The 20,448-nt window shown below is 38.8% G+C and overlaps 1 protein-coding gene across 1 annotated transcript; it reads left to right on the forward strand.

Moving 5' to 3' along the window:
- Window positions 1–1,971: 1,971 nt before the first annotated feature.
- On the forward strand, window positions 1,972–19,694 carry LOC308617889 (uncharacterized protein; the record flags this gene model as incomplete). The annotated part of the gene is made up of 3 exons (XM_081235320.1): window positions 1,972–2,073; window positions 7,913–8,043; window positions 19,448–19,694. 3 exons carry the CDS (start codon window positions 1,972–1,974, stop codon window positions 19,692–19,694), a joined length of 480 nt encoding a protein of 159 aa, XP_081091446.1.
- Window positions 19,695–20,448: the final 754 nt, after the last annotated feature.

Here is a 20,448-nt window from a genome sequence, read left to right on the forward strand (position 1 = left end):
CTTACAGTGGATGGCATAAATCTTCATTCATTCAAGTCTTCTATATCTTTCCATAAAGTTTTTCACTAGTGTTATGCACATTTCATGAAGAATCCTTTTCTCTATTTGACATTGTTATTGAAATTGGAATAAGCTATCATCCAATTATACTTTTTAAAAGGCTTTTTTCATATGCATGAAACTCTTTGAGTAATGTTTACTTTGTGACTTTCCATATAATTTATACTCTCAAAAGTAGTTGATTTGATTTTCCTGTGTTTTCCAAATGTGTCCATATGATAAATTTTATAATGATATTGACATTCCACTATATCATCTCTCAGTTTATTTTCTTTTCCAGGTGCATTTACATCCTATACATAAAGATGATCAATAACAGTGGTTATTGTGGAAATCCTTGCCTTATTCCAGTGTTCATTCACAATGTATAAACATGGTTTTAATACTGATAATGCAATTTAATAGTACATTAAATTGAAACAATCTTCTTGGACAACAAAAAAATAAAGAAGGATTAGCTTTCCTTTAGCAATATGTTCATAGAGTTATTTAATAAAAAAGATATATCTTTACCTTTTTCAATTATTATCACTATTGGAATTGTGTCAAGAAAAAGATCTAGATTTTTAATATCAGATGTTTTTAAAAATATCAATCCATAGAAAATTAATGTGTTTTGTCTCTAATAATTCTGTCTCATAAAGACCCTGATCCTTTCCATGGTAAATAGAGTTTTCCCACCATATTTATACCATTAGTGTTTATACCATCACCATTCTTTATACCATCAGCAACAACTAGATAGAAGTGGAAACATTTTATTAACAAAAATAGTACAGTAATTGGATATTGTATATGGCAATAAAGGAACAAACAAACCAAAAAAAAAAAACCCAAAAAACTATTGGACTATTTTGCAGGCAGAACTCAATGCGAATATAGCATTATTTATTATTTTTATACATTTACAATCCCTTGTCTAGAACTTAGAATATCATTGACTCTTCACATTGTATTACTGATGTTTTATGTTATATTTGCAGTATTGGATAAATACTTCCTAATGTGTATTTTCCTGAACATAGGATTTGACTAAGAGCTATTGAGGAAATCAATTAAATCAGTATAAGTGATTAATTAATAAAGGAGAAGTGTATTTTAGATATCACTATACTAAAAATACCCCTAAATATACACATTTTATTCTATAGACCTCAAATAATGCATGTGTTACACTAACTATAACACACAGAGGTGCTGTACACACACAAAAATTATATACATACTTACTTTTTACTGGAAAACATGTTGTAGATATCTCATGTTTAAGAAATGTTGATGCTCATAAAAGTGAACACCATATAACCACATAAAAACATCCAAACCAGTAAGAATGACAGTGCTATAAAATAGCCCCAAAACATTATTTACAATCAAATGTCAAAATCAATCCTGTCAAAAAAGTAAAACAAAGCAAAAGCAGTATTTCTCTAAACATTTTGTTTCTCTGCCAAAACAAACATCACGAAAATGTTGGTGATTAAATGATAGGATCTCATGGCGACCTGGAGTCTCTGTGCATCTGTGCTTCAAGTCTGCAGAGGGATGGTGTTCTTATTTCAAGGTAAGCTTAAATAATATGTGTGGCTTTCAAGCTATGGAAACTCATGACGCTTGGTTACAGAGATGAAGTATGGCAATTTTTTTTTTTATTGCTAAAAGTATACCATATACCATTATGAGGCATCAGCAAAGGAATTCCAGCATTAATGGGTGTGGGCCTCCCCTCTAAATGAACACAATGTTAATGACATGGTCTTCATGCAAATTAGCTGATGAAATGCAGGGCATGGCGGATTGTGGTTTGTCACACCTACTACAAGGGTGTATAAAAGGCCCCAACGAAGCAGAGAAGTTCATATTCTGCAAGCAAAAGCTTTGCTCTCACCTAAATCTTCAACTATTGACGAGATGAGATATTACTACGGCAACTACTATGGCGGTCTGGGCTATGGCCTTGATGTCTTGGGCTGTGGCTGTGGCTATGGCTGTGGCTATGGTGGCTACGGATACGTCAGCTACCGCCCGTGTTACTGTGGAAGATATTGCTCCTCTGGCTTTTACTGAGAAACCTTGCATTCAACCTCACACATGCCTGAGAACTTTCAGCCAAGTTTCCTCGTCTTGATTCTACCATCTGGACACTTCATTCCATGGGTGCCTCTCTCAGATGAAATTATCCTGAGCCAATCCTAGGTCACTTTGATAGACGATCAGATTTCAGCATACCAGGACTAACTTGATAAAAATCATCTGAACTTGCAATTCTAATTTGGGGCAGTGGGGTGGATTTACAGTTTGGGTAATAATTCTCCTTTTGGATACATACTTTGGCAGAACTCTCATTCCAAATTGTTCATGTGAGATCTGTGAAAATTTACTTTCATTAAACTTACTTTGGTTGGCATTTTAAATGTGTCCTAGTTGTCTGTCCTTCATAAATAAGATTTCTATACATATGGGCATTGAGCATGAGTTTATGCATGTCTGTCTGCAATCTGTGTGTGTGTTCTTCATGAAAGCTCCGACAGTAGTGTTGTACCTGTAATTCTATGCAACCATGAGGGTAGAGAGACTGTCCAGCAATTCTTTTCACATTTTTTTTTTTCTTTTTGCGGTATGCGGGCCTCTCACTGTTGTGGCCTCTCCCTTTGCTGAGCACAGGCTCCGGACGCGCAGGCTCAGCAGCCATGGCTCATGGGCCCAGCCGCTCCGCGGCACGTGGGATCTTCCCGGACCAGGGCACGAACCCGTGTCCCCTGCATCGGTAGGCAGACGCTCAACCACTGTGCCACCAGGGAAGCCCTCTTTTCACATTTTGTTAAAAGTATATCAATGAAGCAGCTGCAGCTGCTCTTAACCAGCCTCATATCTTCACAGTGGGATCGTTATGCAACATTACTGCATCATTTGCCAGTGTTGTATTCTACATCCTGCTGTCTTTTGCTGTTTTCAAGCAGGACCTAACTCTGTTGTATTGTTGGAAGCTGGGTTTGTAATGGATTTCTTCTACTGAGGCTGTTTTTTCGTCTTCTCTTAAACAACAGTTGAAGGAGATCAAACAACCTTCAGAATCACAGAGTAATTGTTTTGCTAAGTTGCCATCCTTGCTTTCAGGTACACAGGGCTGTAAGTTATATTTGGATACATGTCTCAGTAAGTCCTTGCATGGAGTGCCCAATGAGACACTTGTCATACTGTAGAACTTTGCTCCTCAAAATGTCCTAACTTGATTAAGTTTACTCCCTCGATAATCAAACTAATTATACTTAGGTAATTCGGTTTGTGATTCTATTTAAAGGTCCAGAAGTCCCACTGTATGGTGTGTGGGTGTGTTAATAATCATTTCTGTTTCTAGGCTTCCAGAACTGCTTGCATTGTCCTTGGCTGTTCTGTTTACCTATTATTTGTATCTCAAGATGGTACTTCACCTTTTATTCAACTTGCTTCATTGGTAATAAAACCCTGCAAAAATGGAGATTGTATGGAACTCTATTGCCTCTCTGAAGTACTTTTTTTTTTTCAGTTATCAGGAAGAAAGTTCTTTTAAGGTGTCTTTGAATGAATGACAGCTTTTGAAAGACAACTACATTCAAGCTATAACCACAAAATCGGTCAACCATTGACCTACTTGTATATTCATATATGACAGTGACATCCTTAGCTTTGGAGTCTATAAACCAAACTGATCAAAGACAGAATACATGAAATCCAGAAAAAAGGGGGAGAAATCCTGAAAGACGCTATATTTAATTTCTTTCAAGAGCACAGGATGATCATGACAAACGAAGCTGTGTCTCTGCTTATGAAAAAATATTGATAATGCATGCCTTCAGCTGTTGACTCATAAAATAGTAGGAACAGACATTGGTAACACATTTTAGACATGAGATAGAGCATGTCACATGCAGTACAAGTTCAAGGGCCAATATCAAAGTTTTTATGAACTGTACAAAATAATTATATGTTAGCCCACATTTCAAAGTATTATTAGATGAACTAGTGTTGGACATCTAAGAAAAAGGCTGCTAATTGTCAACAAGAGCTTTAACTTATTAATTTTTGCTGTGCTTGGTGATGCTATGCTGGCACCTCCCATGACAGATGTAATCATGCATTTATTCAACCATCCACCCAAGAGTAATTATCATCACATTGTGCCCAATCTGTACTAAGTATAAGCAGTAGAAAGACATAAAAAAGTTTCCAGGGATATTGATGAACTTACTGGTCAGAGGGAAATTCAGATAATAAATATATGATTACAATTCTCTGTAGTGACTTTTAAGAAAGATTTATGTATTGGGAGCAATTGGACCCCATAGGTGGGGCATTCAATCAAGTCTGTGTTGTCAGTGAAAGTTCCCCCCAAAAAGATACTGCCCGAGCTTAGTATTAAAGAAATATACCAGGGCTTCCCTGGTGGCGCAGTGGTTGAGAGTCCACCTGCCGATGCAGGGGACACGGGTTCGTGCCCGGGTCCAGGAAGATCCCACATGCCGTGGAGCGGCTGAGCCCATGAGCCATGGTGGCTGAGCCTGCGCGTCCGGAGCCTGTGCTCCACAACGGGAGAGGACACAACAGTGAGAGGCCCCAACCGTGAGAGGCCAGCGTACTGCAATAAAAAGAAAGAAAGAAAGAAAGAAAGAAAGAAATATACCAGAAGGGAGGATTTAGAATGTGTTGGGCATAGTGTTTGTGTTAGCCTGATTCTTTCAGCAGTTTGTTTCCCCATAATCAATAACTAGATGTATTTTTTTCTAGTAGACATGTACTTATTTGACATTTTCAGGAGAGTTTCGTTTAGAAACTAGAAATTGGAAGGTGGGATTAGATTGCCTGGGAAGCTCTTCCAACTTCATAGGTGATAACCATCATCAAAAATAATGGTAGCAGTTATCTAGGAATTGCTGCAAGTGGGAATATGAAATTGAAGAGAGATAACTTAGAAGAATCAGTGTCCTGGTTTGTAACCATTATAAGTCTAAAGAAGATTAAAGTTCTAGAGCCAATTGTATCAGAAAGGCATTAGTTTGATGGTCATAGATTTTAATCAGGAATATACTGCTTTAGGCTTTCATTGGATTCTCTTTAAATGAAATATCACTTAAGGATATTCTTACTTAGTAAAGAATATTGTATTTTCCGGGCTTCCCTGGTGGCGCAGAGGTTGAGAATCTGTCTGCCAATGCAGGGGACACGGGTTCGAGCCCTGGTCTGGGAAGATCCCACATGCCGCAGAGCAGCTAAGCCCGTGCGCCACAACTACTGAGCCTGCGCATCTGGAGCCTGTGCTCCACAACAAGAGAGGCTACGATAGTGAGAGGCCCGTGCACCGTGATGAAGAGTGGCCCCCACTTGCCACAACTAGAGGAAGCCCTCGCACAGAAACGAAGACCCAACACAGCCAAAAAAATTAAAATATACATTAAAAAAGAATATTGTATTTTCAAAGCACTTTCCTATGTTTTCTTCAGTAATATTTACAACAGCTTTTTGATTTACACAGCCATTTTCATCCCAGTTTTCAAAATAAATTTTAACAAACTATCCAATATCACATTAAATGACATAACCAGACCAAAAGCTAAATTGTTTAACTTTGGTTTATTGACCTGTACAGAGGAGAAAACTTTCTTTGGGTAAAGAACAGTGTACTCATTTGAAGTTTGACAGATGGAATGTGGCATTAAAGCAGTACTGATTTTGTTGCTATGCTAAAAGTCAGAAAGCAGGTCCTTAGAAGCTCAACCTCTAATATATTTACTTTTGAAATTAATAATAATGTGCATAATATTCCAAATTTACCATGATATTATTTTCTCAATTCTTCTTGAACGCCTTCTGAATTGTAAATGTGTGACAAAACTTAGATAATGAAGTTTAGGACTATTGCTATGACTTAATTTTAGGAATTTGAGGGTTAAAAATGTGCAGGATACAAAGGTTAAGATACTATATTAGTTTTCTATGGCTGCTTAACAATAACCATAAATTTATCAAGTTAAAACAGCATCCATTTTTTTGCTCTCACTTCTGTGGATGGGAACTTGGTCAAGGTGTCCCTGGGTTCTCTGCACAGAGTATCCTAAAGCTGAAATAATGATCAACTGGGCTGAGTTCTTGTCTGGAGGCTCTGGGGAAGAGTCTGTTCCCAAGCTCATACTGATGTGGACAGAATCCAGTTCCTATATTTGTAGGATTGGGTCCCCATTTCTATACTGAATATCAGGTAAAGGCTACTCTGAATAAGTAGAGGTCAATTACATGCCTGACCACATGGGCTCCTCCACCTTCAAGCCAGCAAAGACATGTCAAATCCTCATGCTCTGAGCCAATGATTTCTTATTCTGCTACCAGCCAGAGCAAGCTCTACTCTTATAGGGATCTTATGATTAGGTTAGGCCCAACCAGATTATCTCCCTTTCTTAACTGTGTCATATGAAATAGCCTGATCACAGGAGTAAAACTCATTATATTCACAGTGCTGGGGGCAGTGCGGGGTGTGTACACCATGAAAAGGGATGGTTTTGGGAGCTAGCTTAATATGCTGCCTAACCAAGAGACATGTTCTCATACTACCCTGAACAACCACCTCCCACCCGATTCAGAGCAACCCCAAAGCCCTGCTATGACCTCCTTAGGTATCTGTGTAAAATTATTTCTTAAATGGTGCTCCTAAGAGTGCTTTCAGTACCATCTGCCTGCTATACTCTTCCCTCAGGTAACCCTACATGGCTCATGTTCTCACCTTTCCAGTCTTCACTTAGAAGACACGTATTTATGATGGGCCTTCCCTAACAATCTATCTACAACTTCAGTTCCCCCATTGGTCATTGCCTATCTCCCACCTCTGCTTTATAATTTGTCCTTAGCAGTTACTACTATCACTATGTAACATTCTCTTTTGATTGATTGCCTGATTGCTGGGTCATTTGCCCTACTCCCCACTAGAATGTAAGCTTCTGGAATACAGGGCTCTTGTCAGCTTTGTTTACTACTGTGAAATATCTTTTCCAGTGCCTAAAAAAAAATATTGAGCACAAAGTAGCCATTCAGTAAATATTCGGTGAATGACTAAATTAAGTCTGTATTTGTTGATGTCCATCTCCCCCAGTAAAATGTTAGTCCCCTGGGGATGGGGGATTTGTTTTTCTTTTTACTATTTTGTTTCCAAGATAAGTAGGCAAATGTTCTCTATTATTTGTTGAAGGAATGACAATTAATTTGAATTTGGAGGAAGCAAAAAAAGAATCTGGACTCAGGTATAAATCCAGGTTCCTGGCTTTGATAGCTGGCGATTTTTGAAGTTGTGAGCCAACATAGAAACAGTAAGGAAGAGAGAAACAAAACAAAACAAACCATTGACCACATGGTGGGTGAAAGGGAAGGTGATTGGTGTTTTTTGTCTTTAAAATTTTTTTCACATATTGAATTTGAGGTAAGTTTCAAAGAGAGTAAGTGTGCTGATGAGAGAGAGAAGGTGGGGAGTTGCCAGTTACTGTCTGATGGTGACTGCTCTGGGAAATGAAGAGGTGGTAGGCAAGAGTGAGAGAATAGGAGAGTGAGAAGATGTTCTAAAAGACAGACAGATCTTGGCATGACTGTGGGTATGGGGGAAGGTCCAATAAACAGGTTTATGGGCAGAGTTGAGTATTCAGTTGGGATGAGAGGAAATATATTCGTGATGTAGCTAATCTTCAGAGTTTTACGAGATGATGATTTTTTTCAGCTATGCAGAGTAAATGCAAAGTAACTTTTTGCTAATATATTTCATTACTTATGTTTATTAATATAATTTTTAAAATTTAAATATAAGGTGTGCATGTATGTGATAAACGATATTTTTCAGCCAATACTAAGGCGTGAAACTCCCTGTACTATTATTCTAGTCATAGACATAGAAGTTCCTAAAAATACTGTGGATTGTATGAAGGGAAAAAGGATAACCAAAGAGGTGACATTTGGAAAGTTATACTACTGGTATTCTTTGAAGTAGGGAGTAAGAGTGTGCATTATTCAGTGATGTATACTCAAGGTATAGACTGTGTCTGAACCATACTGGGTACTCAGTAAATGTTTCTAGAGGGACAATTTCATGAGATGCAACACAAACCTGAGGAAAGAAGTGTGTTTTTAATATAAGTCCCACTGACATTTTGAAGAGAAAGATCAATAAAGAAATAGGAAAATAATGAAAACTATTAAAAATATCATATTAAAATAGAACACATAGATAAAAGAGAAAACACAGTTTTCAAGTGCAGAAGGATGAAGTAGCAGAAGAAGTTTCTGATTAACAGAAACAAATCATTTTGTTTGTGTCAAATCACTTGAAAATATCAAGAGCTAACAATGAAAAAGCAAGATGGTCTTGATGTAGAGATGTAGAACCACAAATCTGGAATCACACAGTGCTCTGTAGACATTTAGCTAAAGAACAATAACCCAGTCTTCTAACAAGTCAATATCCCATGATTATGTTCCAGACTATACCACAGGCAAGACAACTGCCCAGACCTCCAAAGACAGCTCCTTGCTTATTTCATTTTCCATTCATTTATTTTTTGTACAAAGTCCACTAGTTATATAATACTTGTATATCAATGCTTTAATATCTCATTCTATGCTAGAATGTAGCCTCCAAGAATTTCATGGACTAGTTTTCCTTTTTTACCCTGAGTATATTAATGCCTGAGAAATAGTGATCATTAGGTAAATATTTGTTGAATGGATTAACCGCAAAGGGTTGCGCAGGCTGCCTTCAGCAGGCTAACAACTCCCTTAGATATTTCTAAATGCCAATATTACATTAATCAATACTCATGATGGGGTTTCTATAGAATTAAGAAAAACTGAGTTATGAGTAGCATGTTTTGTTTTATTAAGTCAACTGAAGTAGATTTAGAACAAAATATTTAAAACATTTATTTTTTATTTCTTTTTAAAAGCAATTATATTTTGCTTAAATAGTTTAAGTATTTCTTGTTTAAATGTTTAAGAGTTTTCTCTGAAGTTGTGCTCCTTCTGAAGGTCAAACAACTTTCCCTCACCTGACAATAGAGACAGTATCTTGTATGAACAACATAGTGAACTCAAAAAACACAGGTTCTTGAGCCAGAAAACTGGTTTTGAAACTGCTCTCAGACACTGATTAGCTGTGTGACCTTGTGCAGATACTTAAACAGGATAGTAATAGTACTACAAAGGATTGTTTTGAGTTTGAGTTCAATACATGTAAAGAACTTCAGATAGTAGGGGACTTCCCTGGCAGTCCAGTGGTTAAGACTTTGCTTTCCAATGCAGGGGGTGTGGGTTCGATCCCTGGTCAGGGAGCTAAGATCCCACATGCCTCAGGGCTAAAAAAAGAAAACATAAAACAGAAACAATATTGTAAAGAATTCAATAAAAAGACTTTAAAATGGTCCACATCAAAAAAAAATCTTACAAAAAAAAACTTCAGATAGTTCCTGGCTCCTATTAATTGCTTATTAAATATTATCTATTATCATAGTTTACTTTAAAAATGAAGGTATACATGACACATGAGGTCTAGAAGTATTCTATCTGGTTGTTTTCCAATCAATGTGTCATTTATATGTGTACTCTCCATTGAGAACCATCCAAAAAATTCATTTTTCTGGATCACCAAAGATCTGTGGCAATTTTTAAATTGCTTACAAGTTCTTGCACTTACTTTGCAGCTATTGGAGGTACAACGAAGGGAAAAAGAAAGCTTATGTATTATTACCTTGACAAATTGGCTGATGTCCAGAGTCTACTGAGTTGAAAGACATTTTGAAGGAATTGGATTTTCTCCTTACCCATTACAGTTTGTTCACTTTTTCCATAGTTGTTTCAAAACCACAGAATAAGACTGACTTTTATATGAATACAGTTAAAAAGCATATATGGATTAAAGACAAAATAAATCACTGTTATAAGAAAAATAATTCCTTAACATGGATATTTGTCAAAATCTTAAGATGCGAGGGCAGTAGTATCTCACACACACAAAAAAAAAAGACTGGAAAGAGTGTCTTTCTACAGGAAACAGTGTGAGTCATAGAGTGAATGGGGGAGAGTTTGGTCCCTTCTGTGCTGGGTAGGAGGCAGTGGGGGCTGAGAATGAAAAGAGGAGGCAGATAACTTGGTGTTTCATGTACAGACAAAATTTAGGGCTGGAGGTTTGCTTCTCTTTTAGGAGTTGAAGCAGAAGAACATAGGAAGTAATTCCTAGGTTGAATTGCATGAGAACCTCTATAATTGAGGATAAAGCAAAATGACTGGTCTTATCGGGTTATGACCAGGACCAAAGACAATAGTCTTTTAAAAAATTTACCTTAAATTTTATTGAAACTAAATTCTTCCAGCTAAAGTAGATTCAAATAGAGAAGTACTTTACCACTAATAATTCCCTTCAATTTGTAGTTTGAAAGTTCCATCAATATAGAAATATATAAACACGTAATCACACTGTACTTTTTTTTATTTTTTTATTTTTATTTTTTATATTAGTTTCTGCTTTATAACAAAGTGAATCAGTCATACATATCAGTCATATCATACATATCAGTCCCACATCCCTTCCCTCATGCATCTCCCTCCATCCCACCCTCCCCATCCCACCCCTCCAGGCAGTCACAAAGCACGGAGCTGATCTCCCTGTGCTCTGCGGCTGCTTCCCACTATCTATCTACATTACATTTGGTAGTGTATATATGTCCATGCCTCTCTTTCGCTTTGTCTCAGCTTACCCTTCCCCCTCCCCATATCCTCAGGTCCATTCTCAAGTAGGTCTGTGTCTTTAATCCCGTTTTACCCCTAGGTTCTTCATGACATTTTTAAAAAAATTCCATATATATGTGTTAGCATACGGTATTTGTCTTTCCCTTTCTGACTTACTTCACTCTGTATGACAGACTCTAGGTCTATCCACTTCATTACAAATAGCTCAGTTTCGTTTCTTTTTATGGCTGAGTAATATTCCATTGTATATATGTGCCATATCTTCCTTACCCATTCATCTGGTGATGGACACTTAGGTTGTTTCCAGCTCCGGGCTATTGTGAATAGAGCTGCAGTGAACATTTTGGTACATGTCTCTTTTTGAATTATGGTTTTCTCAGGGTATATGCCTAGTAGTGGGATTGCTGGATCATACGGTAGTTCTATTTTTAGTTTTTTAAGGAACCTCCATACTGTTCTCCATAGTGGCTGTACCAATTCACATTCCCACCAGCAGTTCAAGAGTGTTCCCTTTTCTCCACATGCTCTCCAACATTTATTGTTTCTAGATTTCTTGATGATGGCCATTCTGACCGGTGTGAGATGATATCTCATTGTAGTTTTGATTTGCATTTCTCTAATGATTAATGATGTTGAGCATTCTTTCATGTGTTTGTTGGCAGTCTGTATATCTTCTTTGGAGAAATGCCTATTTAAGTCTTCTGCCCATTTTTGGATTGCCTTGTTTGTTTTTTTGCTATTGAGCTGCATGAGCTGCTTATAAATTTTGGAGATTAATCCTTTGTCTGTTGCTTCATTTGCAAATATTTTCTCGCATTCTGAGGGTTGTCTTTTGGTCTTGTTTATAGTTTCCTTTGCTGTGCAAAAGCTTTTAAGTTTCATTAGGTCCCATGTGTTTATTTTTGTCTTTATTTCCATTTCTCTAGGAGGTGGGTCCAAAAGGATCTTGCTGTGATTTATGTCATAGAGTGTTCTGCCTATGTTTTCCTCTAAGAGTTTGATAGTTTCTGGCCTTACATTTAGGTCTTTAATCCATTTTGAGCTTATTTTTGTGTATGGTGTTAGGGAGTGATCTAATCTCATACTTTTACATGTCCCTGTCCAGTTTTCCCAGCACCACTTATTGAAGAGACTGTCCTTTCTCCACTGTACATTCCTGCCTCCTTTATCAAACATAAGGTGACCATATGTGCGTGGGTTTATCTCTGGGCTTTCTATCCTGTTCCATTGATCTATCTTTCTGTTTTTGTGCCAGTACCATACTGTCTTGATTACAGTAGGTTTGTAGTATAGTCTGAAGTCAGGGAGCCTGATTCCTCCAGCTCCATTTTTCGTTCTCAAGATTGCTTTGGCTATTCGGGGTCTTTTGTGTTTCCAAACAAATTTTGAAATTTTTTTGTTCTAGTTCTGTGAAAACTGCCAGTGGTAGTTTGATAGGGATTGCACTGAATCTGTAGATTGCTTTGGGTAGTAGAGTCATTTTCACAATATTGATTCTTCCAATTCAGGAGCATGGTATATCTCTCCATCTATTTGTATCATCTTTAATTTCTTTCATCAGTGTCTTATAATTTTCTGCATACAGGTCTTTTGTCTCCTTAGGTAGGTTTATTCCTAGATATTTTATTTTTTTGTTGCAATGGTAAATGGGAGTGTTTCCTTGATTTCACTTAAAGATTTTTCATCATTAGTATATAGGAATGCCAGAGATTTCTGTGCATTAATTTTGTATCCTTCTACTTTACCAAATTCATTGATTAGCTCTAGTAGTTTTCTGGCAGCATCTTTAGGATACTCTATGTATAGTATCATGTCATCTGCAAACAGTGACAGCTTTTCTACTTCTTTTCCCATTTGGATTCCTTTTATTTCCTTTTCTTCTCTGATTGCTGTGGCTAAAACTTCCAAAACTATGTTGAATAAGAGTGGTGAGAGTGGGCAACCTTGTCTTGCTCCTGATCTTAGTGGAAATGGTTTCAGTTTTTCACCATTGAGGACAATGTTGGCTGTGGGTTTGTCATATATTGCTTTTATTATGTTGAGGAAAGTTCACTCTATGCCTACTTTCTGCAGGGTTTTTATCATAAATGGGTGTTGAATTTTGTCAAAGGCTTTCTCTGCATCTATTGAAATGATCATATGTTTTTTCTCCTTCAACTTGTTAATATGGTGTATCACATTGATTGATTTATGTATATTGAAGAATCCTTGCATTCCTGGAATAAACCCCACTTGATCATGGTGTATGATCCTTTTAATGTGCTGTTGGATTCTGTTTGCTAGTATTTTGTTGAGGATTTTTGCATCTATGTTCATCAGTGATATTGGCCTGTAGTTTTCTTTCTTTGTGACATCCTTGCCTGGTTTTGGTATCAAGGTGATGGTGGCCTCGTAGAATGAGTTTGGGAGTGTTCCTTCCTCTAAAATTGTTTGGAAGTGTTTGAGAAGGATGGGTGTTAGCTCTTCTCTAAATGTTTGATAGAGTTCCCCTGTGAAGCCATCTGGTCCTGGGTTTTGTTTGTTGGAAGATTTTTTATCACAGTTTCAATTTCAGTGCTTTTGATTGGTCTATTCATATTTTCTATTTTTTCCTGATTCAGTCTTGGCAGGTTGTGCATTTCTAAGAATTTGTCCATTTCTTCCAGGGTGTCCATTTTATTGGCATAGAGTTGCTTGTAGTAATCTCTCATGATCTTTTGTATTTCTGCAGTGTCAGTTGTTACTTCTCCTTTTTCATTTCTAATTCTATTGATTTGAGTCTTCCCCCTTTTTATCTTGATGAGTCTGGCTAATGGTTTGTCTATTTTGTTTATCTTCTCAAAGAAGCAGCTTTTAGTTTTATTGATCTTTGCTATCGTTTCCTTCATTTCTTTTTCATTTATTTCTGATCTGATCTTTATGATTTCTTTCCTTTTGCTAGCTTTAGGGGTTTTTTGTTCTTCCTTCTCTAATTGCTTTAGGTGCAGGGTCAGGTTGTTTGCTCAAGTTGTTTCCTGTTTCTTAAGGTGGGATTGTATTGCTATAAACTTCCCCCTTAGAACTGCTTTTGCTGCGTCTCATAGGTTTTGGGTCGTCGTGTCTCCATTGTCATTTGTTTCTAGGTATTTTTAATTTCCTCTTTGATTTCTTCAGTGATCACTTCGTTATTGGGTAGTGTATTGTTTAGTCTCCATGTGTTTGTATTTCTTACAGATCTTTTCCTGTAATTGATGTCTAGTCTCATAGCATTGTGGTCGGAAAAGATACTTGATACAATTTCAATATTCTTAAATTTACGAAGGCTTGATTTGTGACCCAAGATATGATCTATCCTGGAGAATGTTCCATGAGCACTTGAGAAAAATGTGTATTCTGTTGTTTTTGGATGGAATGTCCTATAAATATCAATTAAGTCCACCTTGTTTAATGTATCATTTAAAGCTTGTGTTTCCTTATTTATTTTCATTTTGGATGATCTGTCCATTGGTGAAAGTGGGGTGTTAAAGTCCCCTACTATGATTTTGTTACTGTCGATTTCCCCTTTTATGGCTGTTAGTATTTGCCTTATGTATTGAGGTGCTCCTATGTTGGGTGCATAAATATTTACAATTGCTATATCTTCTTCTTGGATCGATCCCTTGATCATTATGTAGTGTCCTTCTTTGTCTCTTCTAATAGTTTTTATTTTAAAGTCGATTTTGTCTGATATAAGAATTGCTACTCCAGCTTTCTTTTGATTTCCATTTGCATGGAATATCTTTTTCCATCCCCTTACTTTCAATCTCTATGTGTCTCTAGGTCTGAAGTGGGTCTCTTGTAGACAGCATATATATGGGTCTTGTTTTTGTATCCATTCAGCCACTCTGTGTCTTTTGGTGGGAGCATTTAGTCCATTTACATTTAAGGTAATTATCGATATGTATGTTCCTATTCCCATTTTCTTAATTGTTTTGGGTTCGTTATTGAAGGTCTTTTCCTTCTGTTGTGTTTCTTTCCTAGAGAAGTTCCTTTAGCATTTGTTGTAAAGGTGGTTTGGTGGTGCTGAACTCTCTCAGCTTTTGCTTGTCTGTAAACGTTTTAATTTCTCCATCAAATCTGAATGAGATCCTTGCTGGGTAGAGTAATCTTGGTTGCAGGTTTCTCTCCTTCATCACTTTAATTTGTCCTGCCACTCCCTTCTGGCTTGTAGAGTTTCTGCTGAGAGATCAGCTGTTATCCTGATGGGGATTCCCTTGTGTGTTATTTGTTGTTTTTGCCTTGCTGCTTTTAATATGATTTCTTTGTGTTTAATTTTTGACAGTTTGATTAATATGTGTCTTGGCGTATTTCTCCTTGGATTTATTCTGTATGGGACTCTCTGTGCCTCCTGGACTTGATTAACTATTTCCTTTCCCATATTAGGGAAGTTTTCAACTATAATCTCTTCAAATATTTTCTCAGTCCCTTTCTTTTTCTCTTCTTCTTCTGGAACCCCTATAATACGAATGTTGGTGCTTTTAATGTTGTCCCAGTGGTCTCTGAGACTGTCCTCTGTTCTTTTCATTCTTTTTTCTTTATTTTGCTCTGCAGCAGTTATTTCCACTATTTTATCTTCCACCTCACTTATCCATTCTTCTGCCTCAGTTATTCTGCTATTGATCCCATCTAGAGTATTTTTCATTTCATTTATTGTGTTTTTAATCGATGCTTGATTCATCTTTAGTTCTTCTAGGTCCTTGTTAACTGTTTCTTGCATTTTGTCTATTCTATTTCCAAGACTTTGGATCTTGGAAGTAGAATCTTGGATCATCTTTACTATCATTATTCTGAATTCTTTTTCAGGTAGACTGCCTATTACCTCTTCATTTGTTAGATCTGGTAGGTTTTTATCTTGCTCCTTCACCTGCTGTGTGTTTTTCTGTCTTCTCATTTTGCTTATGTTACTGTGTTTGGGGTCTCCTTTTTGCAGGCTGCAGGTTCGTAGTTCCCGTTGTTTTTGGTGTCTGTCCCCAGTGGCCAAGGTTGTTTCAGTAGGTTGTGTAGGCTTCATAGTGGGGTGACTAGAGCCTGTGTTCTGGTGGTTGAGGCTCGATCTTGTCTTTCTGGTGGACAGGTCCACGTCTGGTGGTGAGTTTTGGAGTGCCTGTGGCCTTATTATGTTTTTAGGCAGCCTCTCTGTTAATGGGTGGGGTTGTGTTCCTGCCTTGCTAGTTGCTTGGCATAGGGTGACCAGCACTGTAGTTTGCTGGTCGTTGACTGAAGCTGGGTGCTGGTGTTGAGATGGAGATCTCTGGGGATTTTTGCTGCTTGATATTATGTGGAGCTGGGAAGTCTCTTGTGGACCCGTGTCCTGAAGTTGGCTCTCCCACTTCCGAGGCACAGTACTGACTCCTGGCTGCAGCAACAAGAGCCTTTCATCTACCCGGCTCAGAATAAAAGTGAGAAAAAGTAGAAAGAAAGAATTAGAAGAAGAAAGAAAGAGAGAGAGAAAGAAATGAAGAAGGAAAGAAAGGAAGGAAGGAGGAAAGGAGGGAGGGAGGGATGAATGAAAGAAAAAGGAAGAGTGAATGGAAGAAGGGAGGGAGGGAGGGAGGAAGGAAAGAAAGATAGACAGGAGGGAGGGAGCGAGGAAGGAAAGAAAAAGAAAGTGAAAGGAAGAGGGGTGGGAGGGAGGGAAGAAGGAAAGAAGACAGGAGGGAGGGAGGTAGGAAAGAAAAAGAAAGAGTGAAAGGAAGCAGGGAGGGAGGGAGGAAGGAAAGAAAACGAAAGTGAGAGGAAAAGGGGTGGGAGGGAGGGAGGAAGGAAAGAAAAAGAAAATGAAATGAAGAGGGGTGGGAGGGAGGGAGGAAGGAAAGAAAGACAGGAGGGAGGGAGGGAGGGAGGAAGGAAAGAAAGAGAGAAAGAAGGAAAGGAGGGGCGGAGGGAGGGAGGGAGGGAGGAAGGGAAGGTAGGAAAAAAAGAAAGAGCAGGTAAAGTAAAATAGAATAAAATATGAAATATAGTAGCGTTATTAAAATTTAAAAGTAATTATTGAAAAAAAAAAACGGACCGATAGAACCCTGGGACATATGGTGGAAGCAAAGCTATACAGAGAGAATCTTACACAGAAGAATACACATACACATTCACAAAAAGAGAGCAGGGGGAAAAATAAAAAATCTTGCTCTCCAAGTCCACCTCCTCAATTTGGGATAATTCGTTGTAAAAAGAGGAAAAGGGCGAAAAGTCTGAAATCTTGCTCTCTAAGTCCACCTCCTTAATTTGGGATAATTCGTTGTAAAAAGAGGAAAAGGGGGGAAAGTCTTAAAGCTTGTCCTCAAAGTCCACTTCCTCAATTTGGGATGATTCACTGTCCATTCATGCACTCCACAGACGCAGGGCACATCAAGTGGACCGTGGAGCTTTAATCCGCTGCCTCCGAGGCTGCACAGAGAGATTTCCCTGTCTCTTCTCTGCTCTCACAGCTCCCGGGTCTCAGCCTTGGACCGGCCCCGCCTCTGCGCGTAGGTCGCTGGAGGGCGTCTGTTCTTCGCTCAGACAGGACGGGTTTAAAGGAGCCGCTGATTCGGGGGCTCTGGCTCACTCAGGCAGAGGGGAGGGAGGGGTGCGCAGAGTGGGGCGGGCCTGCGGCGGCAGAGGCCGGCGTGACGTTTCACCAGACCGAGGCGCTCCGTGCGCTTTCCCGGGAAAGCCGTCCCCGGCTTCCGGGACCCCGGCAGTGGCGGGGTGCACAGGCCCCCCAGAATGCGGGGCGGACAGTGACCCGCGCTCGCACACAGGCCCCGCGGCGGCGGCAGCAGCAGCAGCCTCAGCGTCCCACGCCCGTCTCCGGGGTCCGCGCCTTTAGCTGCGGCTCACGCCCGTCTCCCGCGCTTCCCAAAGCAGCCCTCTTAATGCCCTCTCCTCGCGCACCAGGAAACAAAAGGGAAGAAAAAGCCTCCTGCCTCTTCGGCAGCTCCAGACCCTTTCCCCGGACTCCCTCTGGGCTAGCCGTGGTGCACTAACCCCCTTCAGGCTCTCTTCCTGCCGCCAGCCCCAGTCCTCTCCCTGCGCTGCGACTGAAACCCAATACCCGAGCCTCAGCTCCCAGCCCCGCCCGCCCCGGCGGCCGAGCAGACAAGCCTCTCGGGCTGCCTGAGGGCACCGATCCTCTGTGCGGGAATCTCTCCGCTTTGCCCTCCACACCCCTGTTGCTGTGCTCTCCTCAGCAACTCCGAAGCTTTCCCCCTCCGCCACCTGCAGTCTCCGCCCGCGAAGGGGCGTGTAGTGTGTGGAAACCTTTCGTCCTTCACGGCTCCCTCCCACTGGTGCAGGTCCCGTCCCTATCCTTTTGTCTCTGTTTATTCTTTTTTCTTTTGCCCTATCCAGGCATGTGGGGAGTTTCTTGCCTTTTGGGGGGTCTGAGGTCTTCTGTCAGCGTTCAGTAGGTGTTCTGTAGGAGTTGTTCCACGTGTAGATGAATTTCTGATGTATCTGTGGGGAGGAAGGTGGTCTCCGCGTCTTACTCTTCCGCCATCTTCCCAGGGTCCCACACTGTACTCTTAATTAACTAGTAGGGGAAACCAGTGTAGTAAGTGTAAAGGAAGTTCAAAAATCATCAATATTCTTTTTGATATTAAATTATTTTGAGATTCCTTTTTTTAAAGTGGGACGAGCTGAATATACTGGTTTCAGGTCACTTGCATCTATATCTAATGATAGTGGGAATAAACAAAAATATAAGGCAGCTGTGCACTATGGGAAAACAAACTCCCTAACATGCAGTGCGGAAATTTCAAATTTACCTGATGAACTAAGGTTTTAGTCCTCAACTGTCACTAAAGATCATTGTTGTATAATTGTTTTTCTGAGTTGCAGGTTTCTCACTTGTTTATAAAATAATAAAGGACACAAATAAACGGTACCCCAAGTTTCTCTGAATCCTGAAATTTTATGATCTTATCATAATATGGAATTTAGTATCTGGAATAAGAATATAGTTGGGGGTAGGGAGCTAAGCTACTTATAGTGATTTGGAGGAACTCTTCTTATGCAATCTTCAATGGTATACACCAAACATTCTTACTGTACCTGAAATGAGATGACTGAGAAATTCCTTTGCCTTCAGTTTGTGGCTCTTTTAAAAATTAAATGACATCACTGCACTACTAAAAGGGGTTCTCTGCTGACTTTAAAAGCACCTTGTTTTAAGACATACATCATATTTGATTGTCATTTTTCATAGGGTTAGTATTTTGGAGAAAATTATGGTTCAATTTATGTGAATTCTTTGGAGAAGAAAGATAACACCCATAATTTAGAAGAGTCAACAGTCATGGAACAGCAAAGGGAAGGGTATAATTAGAGGGTAAATGCAATCTCATGCGATGCAATTTGAAGAATGGAAGCTTATAGAAATTTGTTTATGGAGCTTGAAACTCAGAAACCCAAACAAGTTTGGGGATTATAAACACAATAGTGTCTTATTAGCAGTAAAATCATTTTCTAGGAATTCAAATAAAACAGAAAATAAAATGTGTCGCATAACTTTTAAATAAGGAGTCACAAAACAAGTGGAAGGCGTGGTTTGAAGTTAGGAAACAAGATAGTTGACATAGTTTTCAAATAATGTGTTCTATTGGGTGATATTTAGAGGTGTGGCTTTCCACACCCACCAGCATATATAAATGCTCTTGTGCAGTCACTGTCACAAAGCTGACCTACAATTCCAAGTCAGACTCACCACTCCTGACACCATGAGCTACTACGGCAACTACTGCCAAGGCCTGGGCTACAGATGCGGAGGCTTTGGTGGCCTGGGCCATGGCTATGGCTGTGGATGTGGCAGCTTCCGCAGGCTGGGCTATGGCTGTGGTTATGGAGGCTATGGATGTGGCTGCCACCATCCAAGTTACTATAGAAGATACTGGCTTTCTGGCTTCTACTGAATAATTATATGAAGATTTACAATTTGTGGACTTCATCTTCTGTGAGCCTCTGATTCATCTAGAAAACTTTATTCCATAACCTGCTTGCTTCATTTATCCTGTCTTGATAATGAAACTGTTATTTGGACCATCTGGTTTCTGACATTAATATGAAGACAACTTGATGAACTAAATGTTGGTGTTTGATTAGTGATACTCTCAGGGCTTCTCTTTCTCTATAGGACGAAGTGTCATTATACTGTAGCAAGTCTTTGCCTTTTAGCATCCGATGTCTAATAATAAACTTTTTCTGACATAGCAAATGTGTTTTAAGCTTCAATTTTTTAATCACATTAAACTTGCTGTGATGTATTGATACAATCATCAACCATGGTAATGTTTTCTTCTTACGTTTTCTTCTTATAGCTAAGAAATTTACCAATATGTCTTATTCCATAATTTTCTCTTCCTCCTTCTTCTTTTTCCTTTCTTCTTCACCTTACCTCTTCCTTCTCCTTTTCCTCTTCTTCTCCTTTATTTTATCATTCTCCTCTTCATCTTCATTATCAATATCTATCTTTTTCTTTGCTGGCCAAACATACGAATTCTATGTCTAAAGGTTGAAGAGGCTCTATGATGATAATCAAATTTTAGTGTGTTTTTAAAAATTCATTATTCCTTGGAAATTATCTTGTTAATTTCAAAACAAAATGATAAGGAAAAACTTTAGCTTGCAGTAAATTATTTTAGAACTCTTGAGAAAATAAACATGAAA

Source organism: Mesoplodon bidens (assembly GCF_964165515.1).
Source record: "Mesoplodon bidens genome assembly, chromosome: 5".
In the NCBI taxonomy this organism is placed as follows: Eukaryota; Metazoa; Chordata; class Mammalia; order Artiodactyla; family Ziphiidae; genus Mesoplodon; species Mesoplodon bidens.